Source organism: Podarcis melisellensis, assembly GCF_964234715.1.
Source record: "Podarcis melisellensis genome assembly, chromosome: 2".
Taxonomy (NCBI): domain Eukaryota; kingdom Metazoa; phylum Chordata; class Lepidosauria; order Squamata; family Lacertidae; genus Podarcis; species Podarcis melisellensis.
Window position 1 is genome coordinate 39,044,155 of NC_138529.1, and position 13,006 is coordinate 39,057,160.

The 13,006-nt window shown below is 46.3% G+C and overlaps 1 protein-coding gene across 7 annotated transcripts in view; it reads right to left on the bottom strand.

The window, feature by feature from the left end:
• Positions 1-12,227: 12,227 nt before the first annotated feature.
• The window catches only part of CDRT4 (CMT1A duplicated region transcript 4), a 32,896-nt gene continuing 32,117 nt past the window's right edge, over positions 12,228-13,006 (bottom strand). For 6 of the 7 annotated variants that reach the window (XR_014164248.1, XR_014164249.1, XR_014164250.1 and 3 more), the window contains one exon: positions 12,243-12,757. Coding sequence is in view for 1 of the 7 variants with exons in the window: in XM_081895805.1 (XP_081751931.1) it covers positions 12,243-12,757 (515 nt within the window). In the remaining 6 variants the exon portion in view is untranslated. Of the gene's footprint in view, positions 12,758-13,006 lie in introns of all 7 variants that reach the window. The other variant, XM_081895805.1, reaches the window with a different exon arrangement.

The following is a 13,006-nucleotide window of genomic DNA, read 5'->3' on the forward strand; positions in this document are numbered from 1 at the left end:
ACTGGTATCTGTTCCATGACAGATCATGGGTGGAGGGAGACCCAGGATGTGTGATGGCATTAAATAATTCTCACAAGTGTAACTTGTACTCATGCCTTTCTTTCTTTCCTTTTCAAAATAAATTTTATTTATATAGTTTTCATAATCATATAAACAAAATAAAGCATTACGTTGAACATTGACTTCCCTTCCCCTCTTCCATGTATTACCCCTTACTGCTGCATATACTAATTACTCCACATTTCCCTTTCTCCATTTTTCTCAACATATTTTTTACTGCTGAATTTACTCTAATCCAGCTCAAAACAAAAAAAAATCTTTCCAGTAGCACCTTAAAGACCAACTAAGTTAGTTCTTGGTATGAGCTTTCATGTGCATGCACACTTCTTCAGATACACTGAAACAGAAGTTTCCAGACTCTTCTATATAGTGAGAAGGTGGGGAGGGGTATTACTCAGGAGGGTGGTGGGAATGGGTGATTGGCAGATAGCTGTGATGAGCCTGTTAATGACTCTTAACGACTGCAATAGGTCTTACAGGAAAAAGCAAGGGGTGAGAAGGTGAAAAATGGCTTTGTCATGTATAGTGAGATAAGAATCCAAGGTCTTTGTTCAGACCAGGACTCTCCATGGTTTTAAGTTTGGTGATAAGTTGCAATTCAGCAGCTTCTCTTTCCAGTCTATTTCTGAAATTCCTTTGTAGTAAAACAGCTACTTTGAGATCTTGTATAGAATGTCCTGGGAGATTGAAGTGTTCTCCTACTGGTTTCTCTGTCTTGTGATTCCTGATGTCCGATTTATGTCCGTTTATTCTCTGGCCTGTTTGTCCAATATAGAGAGCTGAAGGACACTGTTGGCATTTGACGGCATACACAATGTTAGACGATGATCAATTAAATAGTCCCGAGATGGTATGTGTGATGTTGTTGGGGCCAGTAATGGTGTTGTCCGTGTGTATGTGGCAGCAAAGTTGGCATCTGGGTTTATTGCAGGCTCTGGTGCCAGTGTCCGTGTTAGGTCTGGTTGTAGTATTATTGTGGGTTAGGAGTTGCTTAAGATTGGGTGGCTGTCTGTAGGCAATGAAAGGTCTTCCTCCCAGAGCTTGAGAAAGAGAATTGTCCAGGAGAGGTTGTAGATCTCTGATGATGCGTTGTACTGTTTTAACTTGGGAGCTGTATGTGATGACTAGAGGTGTTCTGTTATTTTCTTTTTTGGGTCTCAGTCTGGGTATCAGTCTGGCTCTGTTGATCTGTTGTCTAACTTCATCTGCTGGGTATTTTAGTTCTAAAAAGGTTTGCTGTAGATCTCTTAGGTGAGAGTCTCTGTCTGTAGAATTGGAACAGATGCGGCTGTAACGTAGTGCCTGGCTATATACAATGGACTGTTTGGCATGTTTGGGATACAATCTTCCTTAAATGCCCTTTCTTCTTGATCTGTGTGTGTGATGCTGAAAGAGAGAGTTATGAATTTGGGAAGAGACAAAGTAAGATAGCTGTGAGTTCAGCAGTACTAGGAGCATCTCATCTGAGCTTTAGGAGGCTGAGACCCCAACAATGGGCCCATCCTGATTTATCGCTCCTCAGTGCTCCTCCTCAGTGCTGCTGCTGACTGCCAGAATGACCACCTGCTGCCACCAGCCACCTCCTTTTACTCTCCAGGCTGACTCAGGCAGAGTTCATGCATGTGCGTCTGTGGCATTTTCAGTATTGCTAAGGGCAGAAAATGTCCTGGGCTGGCCCTGACAGGCAACAATCACACAAGAGGTTGGGTTGAGCTGGGGTTTGAATTCTGCACTTTAGTTGTACAGCTGGTGGACAGGACCTTGTTAGTGGTTGGCCCTTATCTCTGGAACTCTTCCTTGCAGGAAGCATGTATGACTCCCTCTTTGTTAACTTGAATAGGGCCTTAAAAACCTTTTAATTTCGGTCTGTGGAGTCTTGTGCTGCACTTTTAAGCAGCTGCTGTTTTCAGGTTTGTAAGTAAATGTTTTGGTATGTCTTTTTTATTAAATTGTTCTTAATTATGTTTGTACACCTCCTTGGAAGGGTTTTGCCCTGAACAGCAGCACACACATTTCTTAAAGAAATTGGGGGGGGGGGGGAGAGAGAGAGCTGTAAGCAAGCCATGCATCACCATACCATGGCCAGCAAGCTGGCCCAAAACATTTTCCTGTCTGATTCCATGTACAGAAGCCAACTGGACCGGCTGTTGAATCACCCTTCAACACTGGTGAGATGATAGGATCCTCTGTTGCACCTGAGGCAGCAGGCCAGTTGCCTCGCTTTACCCAATGATAGGGACGGCCCTGCTTCCAGAGACCACTTGCATCTCTGTGTGCCGCATTACCGCAGCACTTGAAGTGAAGGGAGAAAAACCAGACACCTGGGCCTTGCTAGAATCTGTAGAGAAAGAAACAGAACACGAGAGCACCAAAGAGGCAGACGCAATGTGAAAACCATGAACCTTAAGCCAGTTCGCAAAGCACCTCACTGCTGGCAGGCTGGAGAAACCCTCAAGACCGCAAACTCTGCAAAATTCCATGGCACCTCTTAACATTCAGGAGCTGCCACTTTGCTGGGATCCTGCTATTGTTTTGCACAGCTCCCAGCCACAGCCCTGATTCCATGCAGCTCGCCTCTATTCCTCTCCCTCTGTGGGATGCTGCCAATCCCAAATTCCTGCAGCCCGAGAACAGAGTTCGGCTGCAGGACAGGACAGCACGTGCGGCTTCTCCTCTCTCTCCCCTGTTCAGGAGGCCAAGGCATGCCAGGCATCTCCCTGTCTGCCTCTTCTTCTTCTCCCCCCCCCCTTCCCCTCTGCTACTGTGTCTGCTGTAATGGAAGCTTTGACATTCAGGCAATCTGCAGAAGCCCTGGCCGGGCAGCTACAGCCGCCTTTATTTGGGCGTGCAGCGCTTTGACCTCAGAGCGACACACATCTTTTGACCAAAACAGTCTTGTCATTCCAGCTTTGCCACTACAGAGGATCCTCCGGGTGGATCAGATGATACAACCATAGTAAACAGAGGAGAAGGAGGGAGGAGGGAGCAGGCCAGCCGGCCCTTTTTTAGCTGTGCCTTGGGAAGCGGCATCAAATGGACTCATCCAAACAAGGCAAGGCTTACCTCCCGGTGCTGGCTAAGCCCGCCCAGGGATCTGCAGCCCACTTCCCCTGTAGGCCACTCAGATCTTGCAGGTTTGTCTCTGAACTCTGCCCACAGGTTGCTCAGTGGGACTTGTTGCCTTCTCAGAGCACCAGCAGCAAAATTCTCCTGCAGGCAAATCCAGGCCTGCACAATGACTTCTGTGTCTGCTGCATGGATCTCCTCAGCACGTCAGTGCACTTCTGGGGTCCCTCTCCATGAGCTCATATTTCAGAAACGGGCAGGCAGCTTTTTCCAGGGATACGATGCAAAGTCTGGAGGTTTAACGATGGAGTTGTGTGCAGTATTGTCAGTTGCCCTGGTAAAAGAATTGTCACCAACTAGGTTGGAAAACAGTAAACGGAGAAGTCCCGCTCCAGCCTAAAACGTGGCTAGGTTGTTCTTTTTCTCGGTTCAGATTGAATCTGGTTTGGGGGGAAAAACACATCAAACGGCAGCATTTCACAAGAATGGATACGAATTGTGTGGGATGTTGTGTGTGCACTGCTTTGCAAACCAGTGGTGGGAGCACCCTGGATGCAGAGTAAGCTGGGAGCGTGCACACAGCCTGAATGTGAAACATGAAGCTAAGCCATGAAGCATCGAAGCTAAGGGAAGTTCTACCGCATCAGAATTGGAGGTTATGTCATAAAAAACAAAGCATAGTGTAAAGGCCAAATGACTTTTCCCAGGATTGGTCCCTTGTACATGTTTGTGCAAATACCAGAATATCACAGTAGCCTGTTTGTAGTCATTGGTCTATTGGTAGGTAAAGGGACCCCTGACCATTAAGTCCAGTCACGAACGACTCTGGGGTTGTGGCACTCATCTCGCTTTACAGGCCGAGGGTTTGTCCACAGACAGCTTCTGGGTCATGTGGCCAGCATGACTAAGCCACTTGTGGCGAAACCAGAGCAGCACACAGAAACACTGTTTACCTTCCTGCCGGAGCAGTACCTATTTATCTACTTGCACTTTGATGCGCTATCGAACTGCCAGGTTGGCAGGAGCAGGGTCTGAGCAATGGGAGCTCACCCCATTGCGGGGATTCGAACCTCCAACCTTCTGATTGGCAAGCCCTAGGGTCAGTGGTTTAGACCACAGCGCCATCCATGTCCTAGGTCTATTGGTACTTTGTAATAAAAGAAGTTCCCCCCTTTATCCATTTTGCCCAGTGTTCCAAACTTATGCAGCGATGAGGACCTGGTTTCATTAGTTTTTAGGAAAAGTGACAAAGCTCTCGGAGGCCAGAGTGGTGTTTAGAGTCATGGTAGCAGAACATACACATGGCTATGGAAGAAATAATTGGTCTTTTGGTTCCTGTGACAAGAGGAGTAAATGTTTCAGAGGAAGAAAGACAGTGAATGATCCACCTGTTGGCCTGTGGTGTGCTCTTGGGCTTGCTTTGAGAGCCTTTTTGAACAATTCACAAGAATGGTTACAAACGATGGAGAACAAGCTCTTTCCTCATTCATTTGACAGCAAATGCAACCCCATGGGGTGCAAGTGCCACAGAATGTCCCATTTCGGATCTCATAATCTACAGTCTAAGATTTTTGTTTGTTGAGCTTTTTGTAAAATAAAAAAGTGAATTTTTTGAGCTATTTTTAAGGGAATTTGCAAAAAAAAGCTACACTTCCAACATGGGTTGCCATATGTCTTGTTTTTTTTCTGGACATTTCTGCATTTTCTGCCCAAACAATGTTTCCAATGGCCAAATTCTGGTGATGTCTGGGAATTTCCAGACTTATGCCCCCCCCCCCCCAAGTTGGGAGGAATGTTGGTGGAGATGCTTTACTACAGAAAGTGAAGTGCGCCAAAATGGTAACCACAAACTGCATATGGCAATGACTACAGCTCTTGAACAGACTGCTTCCTAATGTGAGAGATGGATAAAGTACTAGCAATAGCTTGGGCAGCCTAAGTGTATGGAGTAAGAGAAATGTGTTGTTCTTTGAAGCCCCAGTTTTTCCTGGGCTGAAAATTCAGAGTGCTTTGAGGTTTGTTTGAGATAGGGAGCAACATTAAAATAACAATACATTAAAAGTATAGTTGTTTGAAGTCAGCACCATTTGACAGGCTAACATTCTAAAGCGGAGTAGACAAAAGATGTTGTTCAGCTACAACTCCCATCATCCCTGACTGCTGGCTGGGGCTGATGGGAGTTGTCATTCAACATCTGGAGGGCACCACATTGGCTACCCCTGTCCTAAATGAACATTGACTCCACTTCCTAAGGACTGTTCTCTGACCAGGACAAGTCACAAAGACCATCATCGTCAACAGAATGATCAAGGAGCAAATGACTTGATATGGCACTGAACACCCTACCCCAAAATTGGTCTTTCTGACTGTCTGTTTAATAGCAGTATTTCTAACCAAGTGGCCATTATGCATCCTTTCCTCTCCAGCAGTGAAATCCTCTTTCTGACTCAAAGTCACACACAGTTGCTGTATCCTGGAGAAAAGGAGCAACAGCTTCCGCAACTGCGGCTGAGAGACATGCCTTGCAGTCATATTTATAAACTCTGCAGCTTGTCCTTCCTGGTTAGACTGAAGTCACAAGGGTTGAGGCTCTTCAGACAATAGTGCTTGCTCTTGCGTAAATTACTGACAGAAATAGAACCTTGGTCAGCAAATTCAGATTTTGGATTAACCTCAATCTAGCCCCAAATCACTTTCTTTGGGGTCCCAGCTATTCATTTGCACAAGCCTTTCCGGATCAAAAGTAGGCAAGGTAATAGGTGTCAACAGCAGTTCTGCTTCATGGGTCAATTAAACCTGCTTGGCAATATTTTGAGGCTATGCAACCATCCTTGAGCATGACTCTCTCTGGGCATGTGCTAGTCACACAGTTCTGAGACACCAAAAGCCCTTCAGATACCATATTGCAGAAAATATGCGGCTGACTCACGGTGGAAACACAGGAAATTCTATTTTGCGCTAATCATGTGTAAAAAGCCTGAGAGGTAGGCAGCAAAGATGTGGGAACTTACAGCAGTGAGTAAGAGCAAGGGAAGCCCCATTTAAGCAAGGACAGATCTGAGCTCAAAAAAGTTTATGTGTGTGCTTGGGAGGGGGTGATTTTAGTGGGGAAACAGCCTGTGGGGGACAGTTAAGTTCTCCTGTACTGGCTTTCTACTTTGGTTTGCAACATCTGTGTTTGCATTTTGGAAATGCAGGGGGGCATGCGCAGATTGGCTCAGGTGGCAAACTACAGGCAGACTGAGCACAATAACCTTTTCTTCTCTTCTCATTTTCAACCTTAAGGCCAAACTACACCAGGGGTGGGTAGCCTCAGACCTGGGGGCTGGATGCAGACCTCCAGGCCTGCAAGGGCACCCACCTAAGAGGTGCCAGAACTGCTTTCCGGTGCATTCCTGCTGAAAAGAAGCCCTGCCTCTACCAGCCCTACTCTGCACCCTCCTTGAGTGCTTTTGCCTGGCTGGAATGTGTCCTTGAACTGTGGCAATGCATCTTGCCTGTCTGGAAGGAGAGATGTGCAGCTAGAAACCTCCCGCCTTAGCATGGCTGGAATGTAGCCTGCTGCACAAAAGCCAGGGCTGATACGCATTTCCATTTGTCCCATGATTTCCAGGCATGGGCGTGAGAGGTTTTCCTTTTTCATCCCGCCACTTTCCCCACAGGGAACCCAATCGGCATTGTTCTGATTCAGCGATAAAGCATGGGATTTCCCAGGGAAGGCAGTAGGACTGAAGGCAAAACTTTCACATGGGATGAAGGCATGTGTGGATGAGCCCTAAGAATCATATCTGTTACTCTGCCCACTTTCCCCCTGTTCCCATCTACCACTGGCATCCAGCTCCTGGGAAAACGTTCGCCACTGAACTACACAGTGTATTAAATATCGTCATGTGTTTAACATACCGTATTTTTTGCTCTATAGGACGCACTTTTTCCCCTCCAGAAATGAAGGGGAAATGTCTGTGCGTCCTATAGAGCGAATGCAGGCTTTCGCTGAAGCCTGGAGAGCAAGAGGGGTCGATGTGCAGCTATCCGCAAGCCTTCGGAGCGCTCCAAAGGCATGTGGATAGCAGCCTGAAGCCTGAAGCCCGGGGAGCACAGCTCCCCAGGCTTCAGGTAGCTACCTGCAAGGCTTCAGAGCATGGCAGGAGTTCCCGCCGGGCTCCGAAGGCTTGCGGGAAGCAGCCTGTTGTCCACAAGCCTTCTGAGTGCGGCGGGAGTTCACGCCGGGCTCTGAAGGCTTGCGGATAGCTGCCTGTTCTCCGCAAGCTTTCTGAGCATGGCAGGAGTTCCCGCCGGGCTCCAAATGTGTGCGGATAGCAGCCTGTTCTGGGGGCTGGGGTCGGGGGAAGCTTGGGCTTCCCCCATCCCAGCCCCACGGCTAAAAGCCCCAGGAGTGGCGGCAAGGTTGCTCGGGCTTCCCCCATCCCAGCCCTGCAGCTAAAAACAAAGCCGCGCACAGCTTCTCCCTTTATCTCCCAAGTCAGTTCTCAGAGTGATGGGCATGTCCAGAAACAGGCTGCTTTGAGTGCTATTGCTGAAACACACACACAAACACACACAATGCCATCAGCGCTGGGCATACACAAAGCACTTGTGTGTATGCAAAGAGCCATAAACACTCCCTTTCACACTTGCAGAGCTGGGGAAATGTATAAAAGACTTATTTCTGCCTCCTCCACCTCGCCCACTCCAAGCATTGACATCATACCAATCTCCTACAGAGGCAACACTGCCCCTGAAATGTGGAACTGTGGCAGACCAGTAGGGAGTGTGAGGAAAAGAACGGACATGGCCTTGTTGCAGCCATTTGTGATTTGTATGTGCGAGTGTGTGCTTTTTCATTTTAAGCACCTGGAACCCCTGGAATCTTGCACTGCTCGGAGATTGGGGTGGCATGCAACAATATGGATCTAAAGCCCCACCTTAACAGCACTGTCACTGCTGAGAATTAGAATTAGATGCATGGCCGCTGCATGTGAGGTTTGCTCCGCAAAGACAGACAGACTTTTGTTTCTGAAAGGGTGTCTCCTCTCAGAGGTACATGAGACTGGCAAGCGTGGAAGCATTGCAAAGTGGCAATTGGAATGGATCTTAGAACTTTTTATACTCCTAAAAATTAATGTCTGAAATTGCTGCCAGCCTGGAAAAGGGGAGAGCCACTGGCATTCAGTGAGGCACAAAAACTAGAAATGGTGACTTCTCTGACTGCCACTTGGGCTTCTGGGCAGCACCAGAAAATGATGGAATATCTGGGTAACATTTCAAGTCTGCAATACCTGAGTAACAACAAAGCCTACAGCATAGATGGCTTCACATGCACTTGAAGTTGGGATCCCCAGAGCAATCAAAGTAGGAGAAACAGCAGCTATGGATCATTTTTCTATAAATAAAAACTGTTGTGCTTGGAATGTGTTTGGAATCCATTCCCATAGGCGTAGGGACCAGTGCCGGATTTACATATAAGCTAAACAAGCTATAGCTTAGGGCCCTACTCTCTTGGGGACCCCAAAAAAATTTAAAGGGGAAAAAACCTGGATGTACATTTCCAAAATATAGGATAAAAAAACAAATAAAATAAAACCTACATACAGAAACAGTGTTTTGTGTTGTGTAGGCTCCTATGACGTAAGTAATGGGCCCCGCTTGCTAGCCTGCTCCCTAAAATATCACTGGTTTCCTCATTTCTCTATACAGTGGTACCTCGGGTTACATACACTTCAGGTTACATACGCTTCAGGTTACAGACTCCGCTAACCCAGAAATAGTACCTCGGGTTAAGAACTTTGCTTCAGGATGAGAACAGAAATCATGCACGGCAGCAGCAGGAGGCCCCATTAGCTAAAGTGGTGCTTCAGGTTAAGAACTGTTTCAGGTTAAGAATGGACCCCTGGAATGAATTCAGTACTTAACCCGAGGTACCACTGTATAGGGTGCCTACATTCTGCATGTGCAAATGGCTTTAGATACCTATTAGGTCCATAAATTTCCATACAGCATATATTCAACACAAAAAACAGTGGCAATTTGTTGCTGACAAAGGACAGCTGGACATATAAAGTGCCCTATTATCTTCAGTAGCTTTGGGCCTCATCAAACCTAAATCCAGCCCTGGTAGGGACAAGCCCTCCAGAAAGGCAATGTGCACATGCTCAGAGACTCTCTATTACCAGACATTTACATTCTGCACTGACTCTGCCCTTCATCCAAAGAGTTCAGGGCAGCATCCATCCCCTGGACCAGTCTCATTATCTCAACAGCACTATGTGGCCAGGTGTTTGACTGATCCAGGCCTACCCATGAAATGCTATAAACCTGGCTCTGTCCACCGTAAACCACCACATCAATAAGATGTCCTTAGAAAAATCCCTCCTCTCTCTTCTTGGCTGTTTCTTTATCCAGGACAAATGTGCCCATCCCTGTTCAATAAGTGTTACCCGTGAACCTTCCAACACCATGCAGGGCTTAATGTTGGACCAGATCCATCCATAACTAGACCAGATCCATCCATAAATTACTTGGCAAAGCAAACCCTTGGCCCTTAATTGCCACCAAAGTTATTGCTGTTCTGAGCAAGGAAGTTATAAACCATGCTAATTTGGCTCTCATGTACAATATCCATCTGCTCTAACTGCACAATATTAAATTCTCAAATTGGCTGCTTAAAAATACAGACTTTTCGCCCTTTCCTGCAGGCCGTTTTCGTTTGCCTCTGTATGTGTGCATGTGTAAATCTGACCACGTTGTCATTGGTGTGAGGTTAGTCGATATATCACTTATACAAGGCAGACAGCACCTGGATTCTGTTGGTACACCAACAGGAACACCTGGATTCAATCTACCCAGACATAGCACAACAAAGCCCCTTTAGAGCAGAGCAGGGGCAGGGCAGGACCGGACGGGGGTGGGGAGTCAGTGTTTCATGTTATAGTAATCAGTGGGGTCTGCTACTTTTGTACATAGTGTCAGTCAGGAGTGCTGACTTACTTTTTTTGGGTCTTTCCTTATAAACCCTTTGCTCACCTTTCACTGTTCATTTAGCATAACCACCAGACACGGTTGGACAACAATGAAAGTGCTACATTCTGCCTTTCTCTTGGCCGGTGGCAGATCAACCAAAAGCCACCCCCAAAATACTGGGATCTGGGGGTGAGGTGGGGAAAAATTAATAAAATAATAATAATAATTTATTACTGTATTTATACCCCGCCCATCTAGCTGAGTTTCCCCAGCCACTCTGGGCGGCTCCCAATCGAGTGTTAAAAAACAATACAGCGTTAAATATTAAATATTAAAAACTTCCCTAAACAGGGCTGCCTTCAGATATCTTTTAAATAATAATAATTTATTAAAGCGAATGTATACAGACATTATTTAGGAAAGTTAGGAAGATATTTCTCATATAAGAAATGGCAGAAAACAGGAAGAGACTTATTGTGACGTCTTCCCTTCTTTATCAGGTTTGTCCTTTATTTGTTTTGAAACATTATCTTTATTCAGTTTTGGGAAATGGCAACATGCATTAAACATAGCCAGCTCAAGGGCTGTTATCATAATACAAAGAATGAATTAAGTAACCAGCACACAAGACTGAAAACATCGTCAGTATAAGCGTGGTCATTTCATTTGATCTGGGCACAACCCCTCTCACCCTGCTGTCCTCAGGAGAGTCCATAAAAGAGAAAGAGGAAACTGGGTTATGAGGGAACTGTTGGAAGCACAGCAAATGTTCAGTTTGCAACTTTGTGTGTGTGTGTGTGGGGGGGGGGAGTTACTTTTGTAACTGGCAAGTGTGACAGCAGACTGATGAAGTGGAGACTCAAGTCAGTTGGAAGTTGGCTGGGAGTGAGGAAGACTGCTGAGATTTGGCCATTTGAGGAGCTGGAGGGAAAAGCGGTTCTGGAGGAGTTATTCCTCTGTGTAGACCTGGCCTAAGGAAGACGAACCTCTGTGTTCATTTCCCCTCAAGTTATACCCTGTTTTTCACTTAGTAAAGTAACAATGGCTAACAACCGCTACGAGCCACTTTGGCTATATTCCACCTCCACAGTCAGAAGCAGTATGCTGGGAATCGCAAGTGGGCACCAAATGAACAGAATGCTGGACCAGATGGGCCTTGAACTGATCTTACAGGGTTGTTTGTGCATTCTTAAATGCCCTCACAATAAATGTGCAACTCTGCTTATAGCATCTTACATTCATATGCTTAATAACACGTGAACCTCAAAATCAAGGGTGCAGGCAATTGCATGCACTCAGTATAGGCAGTATAATTCTATGTACATAATAGGGGCTGTGTCCCTACTTACTTCAGTCGCCAACCTCACCAACCCTGTCCCCCTGCCTTTACAGCTCACCCAAAGAATGTCTCAGGTCTTGCCATACCTCTGAGGGTCTCATGGACTACTCTCCTGGGCCACCCACCTGCCTGCATCTCTGTCCTTGGGTTCCCACCTCCTCACCTCACTTGGTTCTCTTGCCTGGGCCTCCTGCTTATCATAGAATGTAGAGTTGGAAGTGATCCTGAGGTTCATCTAGTCCAACTCTACAGTGCAATGCAGGAATATTTTGCCCCATGCGGGGCTTGAACTTATGACCCTTTTAAGAGTCTCATGCTCTACTGACTGAGCTATTCCAGCATTTTTATGTCTCCCTTCTCCAGTTCCCTCTTCCTCCTCACCTCACCTAGGCCTGTATCTCTACCCTCTGGATCACTCCTCTTCTCCTCACCTGGGCCGCCTACCTGCCCACCAGTTTGCCAAACTGTAGTTTATAGCGCCAACTGGCTGCAGCCAAGCAAACTGCAGTGTGACAATATCCTTAACCATTTTTTATATCAGCAAGATACGTCACTTAGAAATTGTGTCAAACACTTGAAGGCAAAGCATTACTGGGGCAAGGGTGGGCAGGCAGGAGCTGGCATGATCAGGCACAGACCTGTGGCCCCATAACCTATTGGGCTCAGCCACTTCTGTGAGTGTGTGAAAATGCCTCTAATGTTTGACATCTGGTTTCATATGCTCTCCTTCTGGCCAGTCTTTTCTTCTGCACAAGATATCCCACATAAATGAACCCTCCTGTCTGGATTTCTAAAGAAAATGGCCCAAATATAAATATTAGTTGCCGAAGGATTTTAATGTGGACCAATCCGAGGAGGCTATTTGCATCTTCTTGCCTTTTCTGATACTGGAGGCATCTAGTGGCTTCATTGGTAACACACGGAAAGGGACTCTTTTTTTGGCAAAAATGACAAAGTTACCTGGAGCTGAGGCTCCCTCTGGGAAAAAGCTGCTTATGGGGACCAGGCCACCATCAAAGAATTCCCTACTAACATAAAGGGGACTAGTTGCTATGCTGAATCGTGACACTGCTGGACTTGGTTCAGCAGCCACACCTACATCTTGAGACCCGCGGCTGCGCTTCTGCTGGGGGATGTGAGCAAGGCTGTTCTCCCTGCTGCTCAGTCCTTGATAGCTTATCCGAGGTGCTGACAGCAACTTGGAAATTCTTAATTTGTCTTGCTCTGCAAGCTTCTTGACCACAGGAGATGTGTGACTAGTGTAGGCTGGATACTGGATGCGGTGGATCAGATGTGGTGGGATGCCAATATTGCTTGATACCAAAGCCCGATCTAAAACCCAAAAGATAGAGAATATATATTAGTTTTCGGATTTTCGGTTTCAAGGATTTTGATTCCAGAAAACAAATCCTTGCCTATCTTGTGCATAATGCTAAGCTGTGCTTTGTTTAAGCCATAGTTTGTTTAAGCACAAGTTGTCTCACAGATGATTGACCAAACCACATCTTGTTTCTCTAAAGCTTGCTTTGTTTTCTAGCTGTTCTTGCCCTGTGGCCTTTGTAGTTTGATGAGTGCCTTTCT